The sequence below is a fragment of the Carassius carassius genome, chromosome 39, assembly GCF_963082965.1.
Source record: "Carassius carassius chromosome 39, fCarCar2.1, whole genome shotgun sequence".
Taxonomy (NCBI): domain Eukaryota; kingdom Metazoa; phylum Chordata; class Actinopteri; order Cypriniformes; family Cyprinidae; genus Carassius; species Carassius carassius.
In genome coordinates, this window is record NC_081793.1 from 18,620,456 (window position 1) to 18,644,183 (window position 23,728).

Sequence of the window (23,728 nt, forward strand, 5' to 3'; positions counted from 1 at the left end):
AATTGTCTGTCAAGCAGTTTTTATAATAAATATAATTCCATTATAAATAGCTTAATTAGTTTCTTTTACAGTACTCTTACACTTTGCTGTTCTACCTTATTATAGAAAAATACATTTGAGTATTGTGCTGGGCAGTAAAGTGGTGTGTGCAATAAACGGTGACATAAAAATGGTGTTTGTCACAAAATGTTTCGTTAGTGGAAGCTACACTGTTTTTTACTACACCACACTTTTAGTTAGTTTCTCCTCAGCACTGGCAGCATCATAAACAAACATTCATCCTAAGTGAACAGTAACATGAAGGGCCCTATTTTAACAATCTAAATGCAAAGTGTAACGCGCACGGCGCAGGTGCACTCAGGGCATGTCCAAATCCTCTTTTGCTATTTTAACGACGGAAAATGGTCCGTGCGCCGGGGTGCATTTTTGAAATGGGTTGTCTCTATTCTGTTAATGTGTAATAGGTGTAATGTCCAATAAACCAACCAGTGTCATCTCCCATTCCCTTTAAGAGCGAGATGCGCTCGCGCCATGGCGGATTGCTATTTACATGGCGGAATTTGTTGGCGGAAAAGCTGAACGCTTCTCAAGCGTAGAAACCTATCTGCTCGTGCGCGTCTGCGCGAATTTAAAGCGCGCGAGCAGATCATCTACGGGACAAGCAGGAATCCACCAAAGCTCCGAGCGATGAGTCAGTTAATGTGTGTAGGCACGATTGTTCAATTCATTAGCAAATTTCATTAATCATAATAAGTAGTAATAGGCTGAATTGCAAATAGGTAGCCTAATTCTAATACACACATTGACTATCCATCATTACATTTTTATATTTATGTAGCCTACAAAATAATTTTCTTTTACACTGTAATCCTTTTGTTTTTAATATTTGGCATGTTTGTGTGATGCGCATCCCTGTGTGTAATAAGCAAAGTCAACGCGCACTGTGGACCTGCCCAGAGGCGCATTTTCTGCCAACGCGCTCTTTAAATAACAAAAAAATATTGCACCATTGAGTTTAGACTTTAGACCAGGTTTGAGTTGGTCTATGGCGCAGTCTATTTTCAGCTCCTTAAAATAGCAATGCGCCAGCAATGCGCCTGAACACACCTCTTTTTTAGACCAGCACGCCCATGGGCGCACAAATGGGCACAAATGTATTTGCTAATTAAACGACTTGGCGCTGGACGGGAAAATGCGAGCGGCGCCGGACTGAAACTAGCAAACACACTTGCGCTGCACCTTGCGTCGCATTACGCCGGGAGTATGATAGGGCCCGAAGTGTTGCAACGAGTTCCAGGGTTGCTCTGAAAAGCATGAGCAGAAAGTGATAAAAATGATACCTTTATTCTTTTTTATATAGATATTCTCTTAAGATTTGGAGGTTTTACAATGAAAAAGAATTGGATAATTTTCCCTTTGCTCTTATTAACGGGGGTTGACTGTCATGTACCAAACATATGACCTCGGATATGACCAGGTTTTGATTTTCAAATTTGTCAGGCACTCTAACTAACCTCTCATGTTGAGTAATGTAATTGACATCTCTCTCGCGGCTCTCTGCACATCATCACCATTGCCCATCCACCAGCCTCTGCCATTCAGCCTCCATCTCAAACGGTCCATCTTGCTCAAGTCAGACTCAGAAAGAAAGTGTGGTTTGTGTGCCACGTCTGCCAGCATGATATATTATGTGTGTGTCTGTGTGTTTCTCACCCTAATCTATCCTAGAGTGTATGTCAGTGTTAGTGTATGTGTGTGCGTTTTCTTTACCATGGTCTCCCATTATTGAAGATTTCTTTTTCTTATAATAATTGCTGTTTGCCTCCAATTTCTATTCTTCCTTGTTATTGTTCACTCTTTTGCATTTTGCAGGCATTTAGACTGTCATTTCCTGATATTTTTTGATTCGGTGTATGCTGGCATATTGAGCTAAATAAAAAGTGAACAAGTGCAGGGTCTCTGCCAAGTTAATTGTTGCATTGGGGTGCATCAGCAGTATGTCCAGCAGACATCGACTCATTACTTTAGGAGCAACTCATTGACCATGCACTTCAGGAGGATAAAACCAGCCTCAATTAAAAACCATTCACCGTAAAACAAATGAAGCTGCAATTTGCTGCCTTCCCTTTCAGATGGCTGTTTTTATCATCTCTGCTTTTTGCCCTTTCTATTTTTGTCTGACATTTTGCCATGCAGGCTTTAGAATTTTTTCTCTGGCTATTCCTTTAAATAACAGTCTAGTCCCCCCACTGCCCACAATTCCCCAGTGCTCACGACTTTAACCTCACATGACTCATGAAGTCTGCATAATGGACTGATCTTTCCCAAACACATTGCTCAGCGGTCTAGTTGTAAGTATCGCTTTATAAGGCTACTGTAAGTCAACCTTCAGAACATCAGTGATGTCCACCTTCAGGCCCTCTAAATGATGAACCATTTTGCAATATTTCATGGTGTTTGTAGTACAAATTATGTTGATAATGGATCAGAGTTTGTCTGTATTTCCCAACTGACTTAGCTTATGAGGTGCTAGCTGTTATATGACTAATTTCATGGATTGACACCTTACACATCTTTTCTCTTCTCTATTATGCATTGTTAAAATGTTTCCCAAAAGGACTTTGGACCTCCTAGTAGATGGGTTAGATATTCAATCAAAGATAAAAGGGGTTTCATAAAAAAAAATAAAAAAAAAGATTAATAATATATATGTGTGTATAATGTGTTAAATCCATTTAAATAATTTGATGGGGTCCAGAGTTCCTAATTTTAAACTCTCTCTTAAGAGCTTTTTTCATCCAAGAGCACGTGAGCTGCGGCAAAGCCAGAATCAAGTCTAAAGCATCAAGACCAGCATGAAGTCTCAGTGGGATGAACAGCCCAAGAGATTTGTTGTCGTACCCTTCTTTTCGGGGCTGATGGGTATTGCATTGAGTTATTGCAGTTAGCGTGTTCTGTGGCTATATTCAAATGTGGTATCATTCAGCCCAAAACCTTCAATTGCTTTACCCAATAATCTGTCCGTTGTTCTGAGATGTATTCATAGATGGAATTGGAATGGGCTAAAATTGCCATCTAAGCAAAGAATGTCTCATTAAATCATAGTCATAGTATCATTAGCTTGTTCCACAAAAATAGAGACAGAGATGGAGAGGTCCAGGACCCACATTCTCCACCAGTATTTCATTCTTCTCGCATTGGTTAAAATAGTTTTGATCCATTTTCCCTCACTTTAAATTATGTTTAAACTGATTTGGCTGATGTGGACGTTAGCAAGACCCATTGGCGTGACATCAAAGAGGTACCGCTGCCAATAGGAAACAAAAGTTCAGTCCATTTTCCATAAATAGGATGTCAAGACCTTCCCTTTCTCCCAACATTTTTTTTAAGTTAGGGCACAAAACGCCATCTGATATGAAACTTAAACTCAGTGCAGTACTCATTGGATAAGTATCTGGTTATGGAGGCTGCTTTCCCTCTGTCACTGATTTATTAGTATTATTATTGTGCTTGGCAGAATTGGAATCAACAGTGTAAGCCAATCAAAATTGAGTCTTGCCCTACCAGTGTAAGATCTTACAAGGCAAGCTTTTTTGAATGAAAGTGCACAAAGGGAGAGTGTCTCACTACAGAGGGTAGGAGGGAAGTAGGTGAGAGTGGATGTCCTGTGGGAGCTAACCTGTCTACTGTAAAACCAGGCTGTGAACATACACCTGTTCCTATCCCAACTGTCCCCCGTAATTGAGCACTTCTGAAACTAGGGCAACCAACACAGCAACTTTCGGTCCCAGTGAACGGTTTTGGTTGCTGCCCCCCTGGATACTGTTGTCTGTAGCCCAAATAAACTAATTTATAACACATGGGTTAAAGAGCAGAACATTGACCTCATCGCAGATTTGTTAGATCATTGGAGTAAAAAATAGCAATAAATAAGGTAAATTAATAAATAACAACCAAAATGGCAAAGTTTAGCTAAGTCTGGAGTTTTAAGATTCATAAACTGTACATTATGAAGTAAAGGTAATGTTGAGTCAGCACATTTAAAAACACCAGGAGCATGGCTCCTATTAGCAGAATTAAAGCCAGATGGGTTAGAAGATTCCTCTGTTAATTACCCGCAGAACCGGTGTTGCTGGCATCTCGTCCTGAGAACTCACACCAGAGTGACCCCATATACGTCATATCCATATTTAAAAAAAATAATAATTACACAAGAAAAGGAGTTCTTGGTGTACACGTATAATATGGCATTTATACAGTATATTAAATAAACAGCAAGTTAATATCTTGTAACTTACATTTGGGACACAAAAAAGCAGAACCATTGTGTGAATCTGAGCAGAATTAAGTAGTGGCATTTCATACAATGTTTTCAAATTAATCAGTTGAGTCAGTGATTCAGTGACTGACTCGCACAAACATTTTATGATTTCAAAATACTTACCAGTCTACTACTCATAATATTTTGAATAATTTTTATATGAAGAGTAGTAGAGTAGTAATATGCTAGTATGCTGCTTAAAATTCATAAAGTCACTTGTTTCATTCTTGACCGAATCAGTGTTTTAAACAAATCAGTTGATTGATTGAATCAGTGACTCTCTCATAAAGATGATAACTTGCTGTAACTTGCAGGAAAAGTCACCCCCAATATCGATATTGTTAACTAAAACTATTAAAAATAATTAACATTAATTTAAATAAAGTTAAAATGAAATCAATACCAGATGAGAAAACTGAGATTGACATCCAAAATATTACTCACATCACTTTTAACAAGCAAATGATTTGGGCATGTTCTAGATGAGTCATACTCAAATTCCCTATCCAGTGGGGAGCAGCCATGTGATTAAACAAATACTGCTGATGTGGCACCATTATATATAAAAAAGAAAAGGTTGAATGCAGCACCTGTTCCTTTGGTCCACTGGCTGATGCCAGAAAAAGCCTGCCTAATGGGCTGACAGGACCACAGGGAACACAGCTGCCGCTCACAGCCCTGCCTGTGTTGGAATGATAAGCCCCTCGGCCCCCTGCTGCTCTTCCATCCCTCCTGTCCTCTCCATCCTCAGCAAACAACAGAGAAAAATAAAAAAAAATAGAAATGGATCAGCAAAACTAGCACATGCACAAGTCTCTCCAAAAGGAATGGATTTTCTTTTATGTCTCAGGGAATCTCATTAGAAAGTACATAACAATAAGTCTATTTGTTTTGTTGAGGTGTCCGTAAGTGAAAAGATCTCTGGCATCCTTGCCCCTCAATATGGGCTCCTCTGCCTTTGATCTGATATTTGGAACTGGCCAACAGAAAAATTGTACACAAAAGTGAAAATTCTCATTTACTCAGCTTTTAGTTCAAAACCCATATGACTTTCTTCTGCACTATTCAAACAGAGACATTTTGAAGGCTGTTTTACCAAGGTATCATAAAAGTGGTCCATACAACTTAAGCACTGTATTACAAGTCATATAAAGTCATACGATATCTATGTGTGAGAATGCATTTATGTTGTTACTCACTGAAAAGTTTAGTTTGTACATTTGAAGTTTTTAAAACGTACTCGGTTACTAAACGTAACCTTGGTTCTCTCTAGAGGAGCGAACGAGAACTGCGTCTTAGCTAAGACGCTACGGGGAAAGTCTCTTTTCACGAAATACTGAAGCAAAAAATTATCCTTAATTTTGTATTTTTGTAAAGCGCATTTGCAGCAGTACACAGCCATAGGTGAGACGGCTCGTTCGCTCATTGGCTTGTTCTGCGGCAACTGCACAGCCTATCGAGCGCAGGCTGATGCAACATCAGACCAATAATGGTAATCGTAAACGTACGAGGAGCCACGGAGGACTGTAAACTGGTATGCCTGGCCCTCAAAGGCGAATCTCAAATATCGCCTGTGGTTTGATGCTATCTGTATTTGAAAATACGCGTCCCTCAGATCTATTGACATGAACCAGTCCCCTCTGCGAATCTGCGCGAGGAGTTTCCTGGTCGTAAGCATTTTGAAACTGCGTTTCATCAATGCCTTGTTCAGCTGTCTTAGATCCAGTATGGGTCTGAGACCCCCGTCTCTCTTGGGCACCAGAAAGTGTCTGCTGTACAGCCCCCCCTCGCTTTGAGCTTGAGACGGCCGTGGCCGGACGAGCGTGCACGGGTTTTGCTTTTACAGAAACCACATGACGCATGTGACATAGTAATTGTGGGCACTGAGGGGTGGGCACGCTTACTATGCAGTGTGCGCGATCGACTTGAGTCGCTTTTATGGGCGCAGGCCCTGTGTGCAGGGCTGTGCTTACATGTGGAGATGGGCACTGAGGAGTGGGCATCGTCACTACATTTATAGCACCATTGGCCGTGGCCGGACGAACGTGCACGGGTTTCGTTTTTACAGAAACCACATGACGCGTGTGACATAGTGATTGTGGGCACTGAGGAGTGGGCACGTCTACTATGTAGTGCGCGTGATCGACTTGAGTCGCTTTTATGGGCGCGAGCCCTGTGTGAAGGGCTGTGCTTATATGTGGAGATGGGCACTGAGCAGTGGGCATCGTCACTACATTTATAGCACCATCGGCCGTGGCCGGGACACCAGAAATTACTCCTTTTTCGGGAAATATCTGGGTAGCCGTGATAACGGTTTTTGTGTGCAGGCAAGCGGGCAACCGTACAGGCTTGCGCATTGCAAAAGACGCTGAAACAGTCACAATCTCTGGAACTGAAACAGCGGCGCGCTTAGGTGAGAGCCCGGCCACAGCGGAACTCGTACACCGGCGCTTCGATGAAGCAGCCATCGTGTGTAGTGCAAACGCAGCGTCATGCAGCATGCATAGATGGCTTTTCTAGGATGGCTTCGGGGCTCCCAGCCTCACCGTAATCCTCTGCCGCGGTCCCCGCGGCGCGGGGCGATGGCCGGTAGAGCGAGAACGGGGGTCTCGAGCTGCGTTGCTGAAGCTGTTGTGATAACGGCTTTTGTGTGCAGGCAAGCGGGCAACTGTGCAGGCTTGCGCGTTGCAGAAAACGCTGAGACAGTCACAATTCCTGGAACTGAAACAGCGGCGCGCTTGGGTGAGAGCTCGGCCACAGCGGAACTCGTACACCTGCGCTTCGATGAAGCAGCCATCGCGAGTAGTGCAGCCGCAGCGTCACACAGCAGGCTTTAGATGTCAACACCGCTTTTGCCACCGTCCAGCAGAGGGCGGACAAAGGTGTGCGTCGCTATCACCTGTTCCACCGGCGGAAGTGACTGGTAGTTCCTGTTTTTTAGCATCATCAGTGTGGAGAATGCTAGTGAGACAGACGAAAGAGCTCGCGCTGAATATGGAGCGTTCCAAGCCTTCGCCACCTAAAAAAAAAAAAAGAGAAAAGAAATACCATCCAGCCGGGAACGAGAGGGGGGGCGCTGGTGCAAACCACTCGCGGCCGAGACTCGTTGCGGCCAACGCGAGCATTCCCCCCAGCTCCTTCTCGATGTCAGCTCGTCTGCTGGGCTTCTGAGCAGAAGGCGCGAGATCCTCGGAGCTCGCCCAGCCCTCACTGCCCGAAGCTAGCAGAGAGCGCGTGTCTTCTTCCCCTGACGCGGCCCTGAGATCGACTTCCTCGGACGACGCGCCGGCAAACAGCGGGCGCTGCCCACCGGGAAGCGATGCACGGGGGGCCGGTGAAGCAGGGCGAACCAGCGAGCTCGGTTGAGCTGAAGACGGTTCCGGAATCCGCTGGAAGCGATGCTTTTACGGCGCCTCACCGCAGCGGAGAATGCAGGCTCAGAGAAAAAGGCCAGGCGAGTCCTCAGAGTCACCATGGCAACAGCTCGCAGTGGGGGGATCCGCCGTCAGCGAGTGCTGCATGATCTTCACCCAGGCAGGAGACACAGATGACGTACTGGTCTCCCTCACTGAGTGGGGCTCTGACGAGGCGCAGGAAGGCATCTTAAAAAAGACGCGAGCTCTTTTACGAATAAACACATAAAGAACAGCTGGATATAACAGAATTGAAAGGATATAGGCGCCGGATAGCACAGCAGGAACGGTAGTGGAAGGCGGCGATGCCAGCAGCTTCAGAATGGCTCGTCCTGCTGATATGCTTTCTCAGATGGCGCTTGCTTCCTCCGTGATCCAGCGATGCGTGAGCTTCGCTGAAGAGATGAAAAATCAGGTGAGTCAGCCTTTTCGAGCTCTTTTTATAGGTTGGGCCACACCCGTTTCAGCGGGAAGTGGCAAGAAGGGCGCGAAGTGCCCTTATTGGTCTGATGTTGCATCAGCCTGCGCTCGATAGGCTGTGCAGTTGCCGCAGAACAAGCCAAAGAGCGAACGAGCCGTCTCGCCTATGGCTGTGTACTGCTGCAAATGCGCTTTACAAAAATACAAAATTAAGGATAATTTTTTGCTTCAGTATTTGGTGAAAAGAGACTTTTCCCGTAGCGTCTTAGCTAAGACGCAGTACGAGAGAGCTCTCGTAAGAGAACTAGTGGAGACTTTATCTTTCAAAAATTGGTAATATCTAGTTTTCAAGTTCAGCTCACTGACTTGATGATTTAGTGTTAATCAGGCTGAATTTATTTTGCTACATGCTGAAAAGTTAATATGTGTAAATGAATCATTATTTTGGGTCAAATCAATGAATGATCCAGATCATAAAACAAATTTAAATGATTCTTTCACAAATTGGACTGATCCAGTTTTCAAGTACAACTCACTAACTTGATGATTCCATTGCAGTTCCCACGGTGTTTATCATATTATCACTTCCTGTCTCCTTATTTGGTCACCTTCCTCCTTGTTTAGTTAATTGATTGTTCCCCACCTGTCTCCTGTTTCCCCATTATCCTTTTGTGTATATAACCCGGTCTGTCTTAGTATGTGTCACGGAGTCGTTGTTTAATTCATGTCCGTCATCTTGTCGTGCTCTTGCCTTGTGTTCTTGTTTGTTTATGTTTATGTTTATGTTTATGTTTGGTTTGGTTTGGTTTGGTTTGGTTTTGTTTGGTATCGACCTCTGCCTGGACTGTTTACCCTTTTGGATTGCCCTTAATAAAAGACTTACTCGCAATTGGTTCTATCTCCGTGCCTCATTGGATCCCTGCCGTGACAGAACGACTCCGTCCTTCTAGGAACCAGCGGTATGTCGTCTTTCCGTTCCCCAGCCAAGATGGCGGAGCGGCGAGCCAAGTATCTTCGGTTGATCGCCCTCCGCCAAGAGGGAAATGAAGTGGGTGCCCTGGCTCAGGTGTTCTGGTCCCTGGCCGAGGGCATGGGCTACAATGATGCGGCCCTCAAGGACTATTTCAAAGGCGGGCTGGATGATCCAGTGTCTCAGGAGGAGATGGCGCAGTTAGAGACTCTGGAATTCTGGGAATTCGTGCGCTACCTGCAGCATCGGCTTTGGTGGGATGCCCCAGCCACTTCTGTCTCTTCCGGCGGGGTAGTCGTCAGCCCAGCACCACTGCCCAGGATGGCAACCAGCCAAGCGCCACAACCCAAGATGACCGCCAGTCCAGCACCACTGCCCAGGATGGCTACCAGCCAAGCGCCACAGCACAAGATGGCCGCTAACCCAGCGCCAATGCCCAAATTGGCCACAGTTCCAGCGCCACAACCCAAGATGGCCGCCAGTCCAGCACCACTGCCCAGGATGGCTACCAGCCAAGCGCCACCATCCAAGATGGCCGCCAGTCCAGCATCACTGCCCAGGATGGCTACCAGCCAAGCGCCACAGCACAAGATGGCCGCTAACCCAGCGCCAATGCCCAAATTGGCCACCGTTCCAGCGCCACAGCCCAAGATGGCCGCCAACCCAGTGCCAATGCCCAAATTGGCCACCAGTCCAGCGCCACAGTACAAGATGGCCGCCAGCCCAGCGCCAATGCCCACTTTGGCCAACGGTTCAGTGCCACAGCCCAAGATGGCCGTCAGCCTAGCGCCACAGCACAAGATGGCCGCTAGCCCAGCGCCAATGCCCAAATTGGCCACCGGTCCAGCGCCACAGTACAAGATGGCCGCCAGTCCAGCACCACAACCCCAGATGGCCGCCAGCCCAGCACCACAGTACAAGATGGCCGCCTGTCCAGAGTCATGGCCCAAGATGGCTGCTTGCCCAGCGCCGCTGCACAGGATGAGAGTCTCAGCTGACCCTCCGGAGTCGAGTCAGGTGCCCGTGGACCCTCCGGAGTCGAGTCAGGTGCCCGTGGACCCTCCGGAGTCGAGTCAGGTGCCCGTGGACCCTCCGGAGTCGAGTCAGGTGCCCGTGGACCCTCCGGAGTCGAGTCAGGTGCCAGTCACCGCTGATCCTCCAGAGTCAGGTGCCAGTCACCGCTGATCCTCCAGAGTCAGGTGCCAGTCACCGCTGATCCTCCAGAGTCAGGTGCCAGTCACCGCTGATCCTCCAGAGTCAGGTGCCAGTCACCGCTGATCCTCCAGAGTCAGGTGCCAGTCACCGCTGATCCTCCAGAGTCAGGTGCCAGTCACCGCTGATCCTCCAGAGTCAGGTGCCAGTCACCGCTGATCCTCCAGAGTCAGGTGCCAGTCACCGCTGATCCTCCAGAGTCAGGTGCCAGTCACCGCTGATCCTCCAGAGTCAGGTGCCAGTCACCGCTGATCCTCCAGAGTCAGGTGCCAGTCACCGCTGATCCTCCAGAGTCAGGTGCCAGTCACCGCTGATCCTCCAGAGTCAGGTGCCAGTCACCGCTGATCCTCCAGAGTCAGGTGCCAGTCACCGCTGATCCTCCAGAGTCAGGTGCCAGTCACCGCTGATCCTCCAGAGTCAGGTGCCAGTCACCGCTGATCCTCCAGAGTCAGGGCTAGTCACCGCTGATCCTCCAGAGTCAGGGCTAGTCACCGCTGATCCTCCAGAGTCGAGTCAGGTGCCAGGGAACTCTCCAGAGTTAGGGCTTATCATCGATGACCTTCCAGAGTCAGGGCTTATCACCGGTGACCTTCCAGAGTCAGGGCTAGTCACCGATGACCCTCCAGAGTCAGGGCTAGTCACCGATGACCCTCCAGAGTCAGGGCTAGTCACCGATGACCCTCCAGAGTCAGGGCTAGTCACCGATGACCCTCCAGAGTCAGGGCTAGTCACCGATGACCCTCCAGAGTCAGGGCTAGTCACCGATGACCCTCCAGAGTCAGGGCTAGTCACCGATGACCCTCCAGAGTCAGGGCTAGTCACCGATGACCCTCCAGAGTCAGGGCTAGCCACCGATGACCCTCCAGAGCCAGGGCTAGCCACCGATGACCTTCCAGAGTCAGGGCTAGTCACCGATGACCTTCCAGAGTCAGGGCTAGTCACCGATGACCTTCCAGAGTCAGGGCTAGTCACCGATGACCTTCCAGAGTCCGGGCTAGTCACCGATGACCTTCCAGAGTCCGGGCTAGTCACCGATGACCTTCCAGAGTCCAGGCTAGTCACCGATGACCTTCCAGAGCCAGGGCTAGCCACCGATGACCTTCCAGAGTCAGGGCTAGTCACCGATGACCTTCCAGAGTCAGGGCTACTCACCGATGACCTTCCAGAGTCCAGGCTAGTCACCGATGACCTTCCAGAGTCCAGGCTAGTCACCGATGACCTTCCAGAGTCAAGGCTAGTCACCGATGACCTTCCAGAGTCAGGGCTAGTCATCGATGACCCTCCAGAGTCGAGTCGGGTTCCAGATGACCCTCCAGAATCAAGGCTAGTCACTGTTAACCCTCCCGAGTCAGGGCTAGTCACCGCTGATGCTCCAGAGTCAGGGCTAGTCACCGTTGACCTTTCAGAGTCAAGTCAAGTCACCTTTGACCTTTCAGAGCTGAGTCAAGTCACCGGTGATCTTCAAGGACTGAGTCAAGTCACCTCTGATCTTCATGAACAAAGGCAAGTCACCTCTGATCTTCATGAACAAAGGCAAGTCACCATTGATCTTCATGAGCAAATGCAAGTCACCAATGATCTTCATGAGCAGTGTCAGGCCAGCACCGATCTTCTGGAGTCCAGTAGAGACACCATGGAATTACCAGAGTCTCGTCCTCCCGTTGATCCGGCCGCACGGAAGTGGTGGGTTTCTGATCCGCCCTGGGGGCTTTGTGCATCGACCACAGGGATGTGGTGGTCTTCTGCTCCGCCCTGGAGGGCTTCCGCTTTGACCACAGGGGGGTGGTGGTCTTCTGCTCCGTCCTGGGGGCCTTCCGCCCTGACCACATGGTGGTGGTGGTCTTCTGCTCCGCCCTGGGGAACTCTGGCCTCGACCACAAGGTTGTGGTGGTCTTCTGCTCCGCCCTGGGGGGCTTCCGCTCTGACCACACGGACATGGTGGTCTTCCGCTCCGCCCTGGGGGGCGCTTGCCCTGACTACACGGTTGTGGTGGTCTTCCGCTCCGCCCTGGAGGGCTCTGGCCTTGACCACAAGGGTGTGGTGGTCTTCTGCTCCGCCCTGGGGGGCTTCATGTTGTTTTTTCCTTTGGTTTTTGTGTTAATGTCTGTCCCTGTTCCTTTCTGTTAGTCTGGCCCTCCGTCCCTCCCCCTGAACCTCCTCCTGTCCTCCTCGCTCCTGGTCTTTCTGTGTTGTGTTTACATTCTGGTGCCTGTTCCCCATGTTTTTCTTTTCTGGCCCTCCGTCCCTCCCCCTGAGCCTCCACCTGTCCACCTCCCTCCTGGTCTCTGTTTTGTGTCTGTCTTGGAGCGTCTGGGAGCCGCTCCGTAGAAGGGGGGTACTGTCACAGTGTCTGGGTTGTGTTCCCTGGGGTTCCACTAGGTGTCCTCAGTTCCCACGGTGTTTATCATATTATCACTTCCTGTCTCCTTATTTGGTCACCTTCCTCCTTGTTTAGTTAATTGATTGTTCCCCACCTGTCTCCTGTTTCCCCATTATCCTTTTGTGTATATAACCCGGTCTGTCTTAGTATGTGTCACGGAGTCGTTGTTTAATTCATGTCCGTCATCTTGTCGTGCTCTTGCCTTGTGTCCTTGTTTGTTTGTTTATGTTTGGTTTGGTTTTGTTTGGTATCGACCTCTGCCTGGACTGTTTACCCTTTTGGATTGCCCTTAATAAAAGACTTACTCGCAATTGGTTCTATCTCCGTGCCTCATTGGATCCCTGCCGTGACAGATCCAGTTCATAAAACGAATAATTCTAACAAATGTAACTGATTTTCAAGTGTCACTCACTGTCACAGTGCTTAACACTGATTGCTTCTATTCCTAACACAAAGCAATCATAAGGCTTCACAAAACTTTAAATGTTACACACAAGTCATATGGACCATTTTAAGATACGTTTATGCTGCATTTGCACAATTTTTAAAGACTGAAAACTTCATTCTTTGTAATTGATGGAAAAGAGTACAGCCTTTCGAATTTCTTTTTTTCTATTCCACAGAAGAAATAATGTCAGATGTGGAACAACATGAGGAATTCAATTTTCCTTTCTGAGTGAACTTATTCACATACAGCATGATCTATCTCTTAGCTTCTTCTCTTTCCCGATAGTTCTTCCCCTCTTTTCTCAGTGTGGGCATGTGTGTATAAAACAAGGTTTGTTAGCACAATTATTTCATGATTCCTCCCTGTTCCCATGGTTCTTCAGAAGCCCAGAGTAAACCCTATTACTCAGACTACTCCCCTACACGGCTTCTCATCCACAAGATGTGCACCAGCCACTATCTGGACCTGTTCATCACGATTGTCATCGGGCTCAATGTCATCACCATGTCCATGGAGCACTACCAACAATCTAAGGTAGAACTTTTTGGAACGCCAGCAATGAGAGTGTATGTGCTTATTGATATTACATTAAGAAAATGCTCTTGCTGGTTATGTAACTGAAAACAATGTTACTCTAAGTTCATTTCACCACAATCTCATTTTATGGCTCTGCTAAATATTTGCTGATAAGGTAGCTAATGTTTATGTACTCTTGTTGATGTTCCCCATTTTGGTTATATCATACCAGTGCGTATATAATTTTAATCTTTATACTATTATACTTAGTTGCACTTTCATTGTGCTGCTCCAGGACATTTTGTACCATTGCCTGTCTCTTAAGAAGCCTTATGAGAGTAATGCCTCACCAAAATAAACCACATTGTAGTTTATGTGCTAAAATGTATGCACATTCCCTCATCTGTCCCACATAACACTATACAAGACAATTCATGAATATTCAATAGAGGACTAAAACAATAAAATGAGTTAGCAGATAAGCTCTGGGAGTTTAGATTGGATTTCTCTAAATCATTTGGGTGGTATTAAATCTACTTCTGAACTGCTTTTTTTATTATTACTTTTTGACAAGGTCAGTTTTGAAAAAAAAAACACTATAAATTACCATTACCAGTTTTGTGATTCTTTCAAAGGGTAGCTTGTAAATATGTGTATTTATTTGGCTTGTTTTTAATTTAATTTTATTATTATTATATTAGAATAATTTATGTATTTATTTATCTCTCCTCAAATCGAAACAGGTGTTTACTATTCCTATAAGTCAGCTCTGTTGTGATGCATCCCAGGGTTTCACCCATCATTAATGGAGGTCTGTGACCTCACCTGGGTCTATAAATAGCAGTCTGTTTTCATTAGAGCCCCGGTGGTCTGTAGAATCGTGGAGCAAAGGGGATTGTTAGGCTCTGACCACTTACACACTCATTCCGTGAACAGAATCAATAGATTTTCTGGTGCATCGTCACACTAAGCCTGGCTTTAATTACTGTGTGGTGGACGGGGGAAAGGCCCGACCCCTGGTAATGTCCACTGACTGTCAGACCCTGAAGATGCCAGCCAATGATTGGTGTTTCCTTTGGGCTAATCTAACCATCTTTTCCACTTCTTTTAACCACTTTTTTCCACTTCACTTCTTTATAATGGAATGACTTATTTTTCCATCATTTGGCCTAGAGTTTATATATTAATTAATAAATTTTTCTGAAAGAGCAGATATATGCTTGTTTTAAGCTTTGTTTTTTCTGTACTCTCACTATTACATTCTCTTTGCAACCACTGTGTTTTAACAGGTTCTGGACGAGGCTCTGAAGATCTGTAACTACATTTTCACAATCATATTTGTCCTAGAGTCTGTCTTCAAGCTTGTTGCTTTTGGATTTCGACGCTTCTTCAAGGACAGGTAGTAGATGTGACTCTCACAAAAGTTTTCAAAACCAAATGATATTTACTGTGAAGCCAGTCCCATGGACGTACTCCAATGCCGTACCTAGGGGTTTGTTAGTATTCCTAAAGCCACATCCTTTAAAGTGATATCACAGCTTTGAGATTCCTTGGTTTGCCTCAGACTGTCAGAAGCACATTGAGGGCTGAATGCACTGGCGTCTGTGGTGGAAAACAAGAACCTAATTTATATCACTTGTGGTTTTGGTAAAAGAAACCCCTCTTGAAGTATCCAAAATCACACTGCCTGGGGCTTAAACAATGAGAAAACATCCTAATTGGCGTTTATTCCTCTTAAATTAGTAACAAAGAAGTGGTACATGCTTTATTCTACAGTTTTAATGTGCACATATGTGTAGGCAAAATTTAACACTTTCACTATATAGAGTTTGAATGATCCATTACTCTTTCAATTAGTTTTGAATAATCAGTCAATATGAGGATTAGGCCCTCATAAATTGATAGGCCATTTGAAGTTCTCATGTAATCATCTTTTTCTTTTAGTAGCTGTAATAAAGAGCATTTCATGTCAATGTATTCCCTGATCCCTAATCCATGGGTAGGGAAATGTAAAGCGGCTATTTCCATACTAATGAGAACTTTGACACAACATAATTGATATGATTTTAAAACAAATCTCTTACCAAAGGCCCTCCCAAGAGTTCAAACTACTAAATGTTAGACATTTCAGAACATGCTGTTCAGAAGGTGAAGGTTTAAGAGTTTTATTGATTTACAAAATTGGAAATGATTTTCTATTAATTTGATCGGCTCTTTCATGCAACACACTCCAAGTCCGCAGGGAAGTACACTTTGATCACTGGGCCCATTAGCGAGCTTAACTTTTGGGAAAAATGTAGATGCAAAATGCTTTGTGTTAATCATTTGACTTAAATTTCCCCACATATCTAATGAAACACCTCTCATGGCTACAGGCCCTAGAATATTGAGGGGTCCTAAAATGGGCTGAAGGCTCTACCTCACCCATGACAGTGTTATATTTGACCCTCGGAGGGAGTTATTTAAAGTTTGCCACAAAGTTTGAAGCCATATTTAGACAGTGAACATGCTGAGAACCCTAATGGAAAAGAAGAGTGACATCCAGGGTTAAATAAGGGATATTCACATACAATGAAGCTTCAAATTTTCATTGCTTTTCATTTTTGAAATTGTGTTGCTCACTTTACCTGGTGTATTTAAGGATAATATGCTTATATATATCAATATGCTAATATACCTTCAAGTCCTTTGAAGTTGTAAGATTGAGGAAGTCATATTGTGAAATTAAAGTGATTTTGAAAATTAGTACACTGGGCAATCATATCGCCCAGTGACAAAAGAAAAAAGATTTTGAAAATGTTTTTGTTTTGTTTACATATGTGTGTGAATACACATGCATGTATATATTTGAGGAAAATCTGTTACGTTTATATATAAAATATATTTATATATGATTTAAATTATATGAGTATACATATATACATGTAAATATTTTCAAATTATATGCTGTATGTGTGTGTATTTATATATACATGTACAAAATGCACACACACACACACACATTATGTAAACAAAAACCTTTATTTTGGATGTAATTAATTGCGATTAATCGTTTGACTGCACTAATAAATACATATGATGTAATTCAGTTTAATCTAGAATAGATAAAGACGATTGAGAAACGTTGTGATATCCACATAAAAATATATATTTTTATTATTTTTATCCCAAGTAGGTAAATACGACATTCATGTGAGCACATCTTATAAACACGATCATTCTGACATACTGTAACTTGATAACTAATGTAACAATTGTTTTTACATAGGTGGAACCAGTTGGATCTTGCCATTGTTCTGTTGTCTATTATGGGCATAACACTGGAAGAAATTGAGGTCAACGCTTCCCTTCCCATCAACCCCACCATCATTCGCATCATGAGGGTGCTGCGGATCGCTCGTGGTGTGTATTCTCTGCCCTCTTATCTTCCATACCACCATGGTCCATTTTTCTTCCCCGCAAAAGTTTACACTCCTCAGGGCTCTGCCTGTTAGCCTCAGTAGATCAGACCTGGTTGTGTATGTCACCCTCGGGATCTCTGTTGTTTCACAGACTGCTCAGCAGAAGCCATAGTCTGTGTAGAAGGAGTCCAGATGGCTGTAATGAGAAATTCAGTTCACACAGCCCCTCTACTTATTTTTTACACATACAATCACAAGCGTATACGCTCACAACAAACACAGTGTGGGAAGCTGGGGTGCTTGTCTACTTGGAACAATTATTCTTCCTCTAATGAAAGAGCTGCTGGGTGAGTCTTTATTGATTTATTCCCTAAACAGAGATGGCTAAGCAAACACACCTGCTCAGATGTCTGTTCCCATCAGGTTGTGTGTGTGTGTCTGTGTGCCTGTGTGTGTGTCTGTGTGTCTGTGTGTGTGTGTGTGTGTGTGTGTGTGTGTGTGTGTGTGAGCATGTGTGTCTGTATGTATATGCAGCCTATTTCTTCCAGGACTCATTCAGACATTCCCATAATGAAATTCACAGTCATCATCCACTTACGGCCATGATTGCAATTAAACAAACCTCCACAGCGGCAACTCTTCCAAGGCTGAATGGCCTTGTCATCAACATCATTAAAGCTCTGTGTGTGTAGTGCATAACCCCAATAATAACATGCTCTGTGTTCTGACCACTGTGAAAATTACAGGAGAATTAGTTTCCACTGGCCACAAAGAAACAGTTCATCTATTCTATGTCTATTCTGTTAAAAGGTTGAGTCACAGTATGAGCATTTAGTATTTTATTTTTTCTTCAAGGCCACTTTTGTCAGTATTAGAAGTGTGATTTATTTTTACTCCTGTTTGTAATACATTGAATTAACTGGTATGTAACATATACTGTAGGGTCAGTAATTATTATTTTTTGGAAAGCTGTTAATATTTAAGCTAATTAAATTGATCAAATGAAAAAAAAAATATGTATAATTTTACACAAGATTTCTATTTCAAATAATTTCACAACAGTTTTGTAACATGGATAATAAGGAATGTTCTTAAGGACCAAATTAGCATATTATATGTGAATAATCATGTGACACTGAATACGTGGAATAATGGCTCCTGAAAATTCAGCTTCTCCATCACAGGAATACATTTTAAATTACATAAAACTATTTAAAAATATGAACATTATTTATGAACATAAATATGCACAAAATTATCAAATAGTAATATTAAATAAATGCAGCCTGGGTGACCATAAGTGTCATTTGCCAAAAAAAAAAAATAATAATAATAAAATTACCGACCCTAAACTTTTTAACTTTTGGCAGAGTATATTTACGTTCCCTATTTTTATATTAGGATTACTTTGAGATTTCTGTCTTACTTAAAGCTCATCTTTTAAAACACTAATAGTTAAATAACACTGTTAAAAAAATGTGTAATGAAATTGTATTCTTTTGTATTTTTATTTTGAAATAGTCTTGAACAGATTGTGTACATTTCATACTGTACATGCACAGTAAGTGGGCTCTCCTCTCTTTTCAGTGCTGAAGCTACTTAAGATGGCAGTGGGAATGCGAGCTCTGCTAGACACTGTGATTCAGGCACTGCCTCAGGTACTGCACAAAACTTTTGTCTCTCTCCTTCATAGAGTTCCCGGGCCCCGTTCCCCTGGGGCCCCTCTGCTCTCCACAGGCCTCATTTACATAGTCAATCTGCCATGAAGTGACCACAGCAGTGCAGACTGGCTCTGATGGGCTGCTTGGAGAATAGCAGAAATGAAGAAATTCTCCAGCATGCACATTCTTTGATAGCACCAGGCTCCATCACCGCCTGCAGGGTTTTTCATTTGGAAACATGCTGCACCACAGGACACATTTTAATTCCAGTCTCTCCTTTAGCGTTCTTCAGATAATCAGACTTGTACTTCTACTTCTTATTTAATTCTAACTAATTGTCACTAATTGGATTAGATCATGTTTAGCCATCACCTGATCTTAGCATCGCCTCCTAATGCCCTTTCTCTTTGTCGCTGTGACTTTCACACACTTTGTTCTTTTGTATTAAAGTTGCTTTTTGTGGTTCTGGGCTATTGATCTACTCTTCCGCAATTTATGAGAGGTGATCCGTAACAGTGTTCTGACTGAGATATCCTGCCAGATAGTGTGAGTTTGATCCCCATGTCTTGAATCACTGTGCAGTGTCTTGAATCCAGCCAGTGAAGAGTGCACTTAAGAAAGATTAGGGTGGGAAAATAGCCAGACTTACAAACAGAAATGTCAGCGCAGTCGGATTTGTCAGCACATCCAATTTTATTCTTTTTATTCCTTTCCGTTTTCCCCAAAATCGTGCCTGATTCAGTTGTCTGTGACCACTCTGCATGATTGTCTTGCATGATTCTTCTGGCTGTAGGTGGATTCTTCCTGATATGATGTAGTACATGAATATTACTGTTTCTAAATACCAGAGCAAGGTTCAGGCATCTAAAATGATAATAATAATAACAACAACAATAAATTAAAGTGCATTATTTGTTTATTTATTTATTTATTTAATTGTCTTACTGGCAATAACTTAACAGGATGAACATAAAGATCTAAAGTTATTCTTAATGTTACTTATTGAGGTTTACTGTATCTTACATGAAGGGGTCAACTTCAAATTAATTTGATATACTTAATATCTTAATTTTTTTATCCACTGTTAGACATTTTAATAATAATGCGTTCTATAATTTTATGTAACTATTTATTATTTTGTGCAAGTCAGACAAACCAACTTCTGTAAAAAGCAAAACAAAAACAATATATGTAATTATGTTCAATTATATAAAACAATATTCCCAAGACATGTTTTGCTTGAGCAAAAAAGGGGGAAAAAGTGGTATATTTATTAATACATAGTCTATAAATAAATTCAATGAATTGAAAATGTTTCTTAATCAATAAATAAATAAAAAAAAATCTCTTGAAATTATGTGGCAAAAATAACAACATTTACTCAAACCAGTGTAGTGAAATTATTTAAAATTCAAACCTACTGTATGTTAAATATATTGTGATAAAAGAAAAATGATTTCCATCTTTGATAATGAATTTTTATAATTTATACAATTTATTAAGACATATGATGGTGACATGGTTCATGTTTTCTAATTAGGATATGAAGATTTTATTTTTGGGCTTCTGACATCTTTTTATTGATTTAGAGAGAGGGAATGTGATAAAAAAAAAACGGATGTCAGATTTGTCCCTTGTCAACATGTCTGGAGCATGTGCACTAACTGCTAGCATATGCGTAACTACTGCTACAGTAAGCCACAGCTTGGGCATAGTTTGAGTTTTAAGTTTACAAACCTGGCAAGCTCTAATCAGGTGGAACACAGCTGTCATCTTCTCACTTCATGACTCTCTCTTATTTGCATTTACATTTAATCATTTAGCAGACGCTTTTATCCAAAGCGACTTACAAATGAGAACAACAGAAGCAGTCAGGTCAACAAGAGAACAACAACAGTATACAAGTGCCATGACAGGTCTCAGTTAGTCTAGTATAGAACGCATAGGTAGGTTTTTTTTTTTTTTTTTTTTTTTAATTAAAAAACAAGAAAAGGAAAAGTGCTAGTGTTAGTTGGTTAAGTGCAGGCGAAAAAGATGAGTCTTTAGCTGTTTCTTGAAAATGAGTAAAGACTCAGCTGTACGAATTGAGATTGGGAGGTCATTCCACCAGCTGGGGACAGTCCAGGAAAAGGTCCTTGAGAGTGATTTTGAACTTCTTTGGGATGGTACCACAAGGCGTCGATCACTTGCAGAGCGCAAACTTCTGGAGGGCACATAAGATTTAACCAATGAGTTTAGGTAAGTTGGTGCCGTGCCAGTGGTCGTCTTGTAGGCTAGCATCAGTACCTTGAATTTGATGCGAGCAGCTACTGGTAGCCAGTGTAACCTGATGAGGAGCGGAGTAACGTGAGCTTTCTTTGGCTCATTGAAGACAACCCTCGCTGCTGCATTCTGAATCAATTGCAGAGGCTTGACAGTACATGCAGGAAGGCCCGCCAGGAGAGCATTACAATAGTCCAGTCTGGAGAGAACAAGAGCTTGGACAAGAAGTTGGGTTGCTTGCTCTGACAGGAAGGGTCTAATCTTCCTAATGTTGTATAAGGCAAACCTGCAGGACCGGGTAGTTGTAGCAATGTGGTCTGTGAAGCTTAACTGATGATCCATCACAACTCCTAGGTTTCTAGCTGTCCTCGAAGGAGTAATGGTTGATGAGCCCAGCTGTATAGAGAAGTTGTGATGAAGCAATGGGTTAGCTGGAATCACCAGGAGTTCTGTCTTCGTAAGGTTAAGCTGAAGGTGATGGTCATTCATCCAGCTAGAGATGTCACTCAGACAGGCTGAAATGCGAGCAGCTACCGTCGGGTCATCTGGTTGGAATGAGAGGTAGAGTTGGGTGTCATCAGCGTAGCAGTGATAAGAAAAGCCATGCTTCTGAATGACAGATCCTAATGATGTCATGTAGATGGAGAAGAGAAGTGGTCCAAGTACTGAGCCTTGAGGAACCCCAGTAGCAAGGTGGTGTGACTTTGAAACATCACCCCTCCAAGACACACTGAAGGATCTGTCAGAGAGGTAGGACTTAACCCACAGGAGTGCTGTTCCAGAGATGCCCATCTTTCTGAGGGTGGACAGGAGAATCTGGTGATTAACAGTGTCAAAAGCAGCAGAAAGGTCCAGTAAGATGAGTACCGAGGATTTTGAAGCTGCTCTTGCTAGTCGCAGGGCTTCAGTAACCGAGAGCAGAGCAGTCTCAGTTGAGTGGCCACTTTTGAAGCCAGATTGGTTGCTGTCCAGGAGGTTGTTCTGTACAAGGAATATAGAAAACTGGTTGAACACAGCTCGCTCAAGTGTCTTTGCAATAAATGGAAGAAGGGATACCGGTCTGTAGTTTTCAAGAAGCGCTGGATTTAGTGATGGTTTCTTGAGCAGTGGGCTTACCCGAGCCTGCTTGAATGCTGAGGGAAATGTTCCAGAGTGAAGAGAGGAGTTGATAACGTGAGTAAGCAAAGGTATGACTGAAGAAGAGATCGCTTGAAGGAGGTGAGTGGGGATCGGATCAAGTGGACAAGTAGTAGGATGATTGGACAGGAGAAGTTCGGAGACGTCCATCTCTGAGAGTGGGGAGAAGGAGGAGAAAGAGTGTGCATCGGTCATTGTGAAGTTGTCCTCAGTCTGCGGTGTGGAGAATTGGCCGCTGATGGATCTCGTCTTATTTGTGAAGAAAACTGCAAAGTCGTCCGCTGTAAGAGTCGATGGAGGAGGTGGTGGCGGTGGATCAAGAAGAGAAGAGAAAGTCTTGAAGAGTGTCCGAGCGTCACAACAGCTGTTAATTTTGTTGTGGTAGTAGGATGTTTTAGCCGTGAAGACATTTGCAGAGAAGGAAGAGAGGAGAGACTGATACACACTGAGGTCTGTAGAGTTTCTTGATTTCTGCCATTTCCTCTCTGCAGCCCTGAGTTTAGAGCGATGTTCACGGAGAACCTCAGACAGCCAGGGGGCAGATGGGGCAGTGCGTGCTGGTCTAGACAACAGTGGGCAAAAGTTGTCCAAGCAAGATGTTAAAGTGGAGCAAAGAGTGTCCGTAGCGCTGTTCGTGTCCAGAGCAGAGAACTGAGAGAGTGCAGGAAGTGAGGATGAAACCACAGAAGATAGGCGAGATGGAGAGAGTGAGCGTAGGTTCCGTCGAAAGGTGACCTGCGTTGGAGTGTGAGGCACTTCAGGAGTAAGTGCTAGGTTAGCAGTAATGAGGAAGTGGTCTGAGGTGTGCAGTGGAGCAACTGAAGAGTTGTCCACAGAGCAACAGCGCGTGTAGATGAGGTCCAGTTGGTTGCCTGATTTGTGAGTCACTGTAGTAGACACTAGCTTGAGATCAAATGAGGCGAGCAGAGTTTTGAAGTCAGCAGCCTGGGGTTTATCTAGGTGGATGTTGAAGTCACCAAGCAGTACCAGAGGAGTACCATCTTCAGGAAAGTTTGATAGCAGCACATCCAACTCCTCCAAGAAGTTTCCCAATTGACCTGGGGGACGATAAATGACCACAAACTGGATTTTAACAGGGTGGGTTACAGTAATGGCATGTGATTCAAATGAACCAGTACCTGTAGGTGATGGCTGAAGATCAAATTTCCATTCTTTTGATATAAGGAGACCTGTTCCTCCACCCCTCCCAGTGGTACGAGGAGTGTGGGAACAAGTGAAATTAGTGGAGAGGGCTGCAGGGGTGGCAGTATCTTCAGGTTTGATCCAAGTCTCTGTCAGTGCCATGAGGTTGAGACCGGAATGAGTAGCAAGAGAAGAAATGAAGTCTGCTTTGTTAACTGCAGACTGGCAGTTCCAGAGACCAACTGGAATAGAGAGCGTAGTAGTAGAGGTCAGAGGGACAGGCCGTAGGTTTGTCAGACAGGCCTTCCTGCGACGTCCGTAGCGTGCTCTCCGAGTGTTAGTAGTGATAGTAGAGATCTGAAAGCACATAGTGACTACAGGTGTAAGATATTTGAGAACAAGGTATACAAAAAGTAAAGAAAGAGGAAAAAAGCAATACTCAAG

The 23,728-nt window shown here is 44.0% G+C and overlaps 1 protein-coding gene across 11 annotated transcripts in view; it reads left to right on the plus strand.

The window, feature by feature from the left end:
- The window catches only part of LOC132121547 (voltage-dependent T-type calcium channel subunit alpha-1G-like), a 130,545-nt gene that overhangs the window by 90,244 nt on the left and 16,573 nt on the right, over positions 1-23,728 (plus strand). For all 11 annotated transcript variants that reach the window (XM_059531050.1, XM_059531049.1, XM_059531054.1 and 8 more), the window contains 4 exons: positions 13,547-13,698; positions 14,970-15,079; positions 16,949-17,082; positions 18,669-18,739. In XM_059531050.1, coding sequence (XP_059387033.1) covers positions 13,547-13,698; positions 14,970-15,079; positions 16,949-17,082; positions 18,669-18,739 — 467 coding nt within the window. The remainder of the gene's footprint in view (positions 1-13,546; positions 13,699-14,969; positions 15,080-16,948; positions 17,083-18,668; positions 18,740-23,728) is intronic.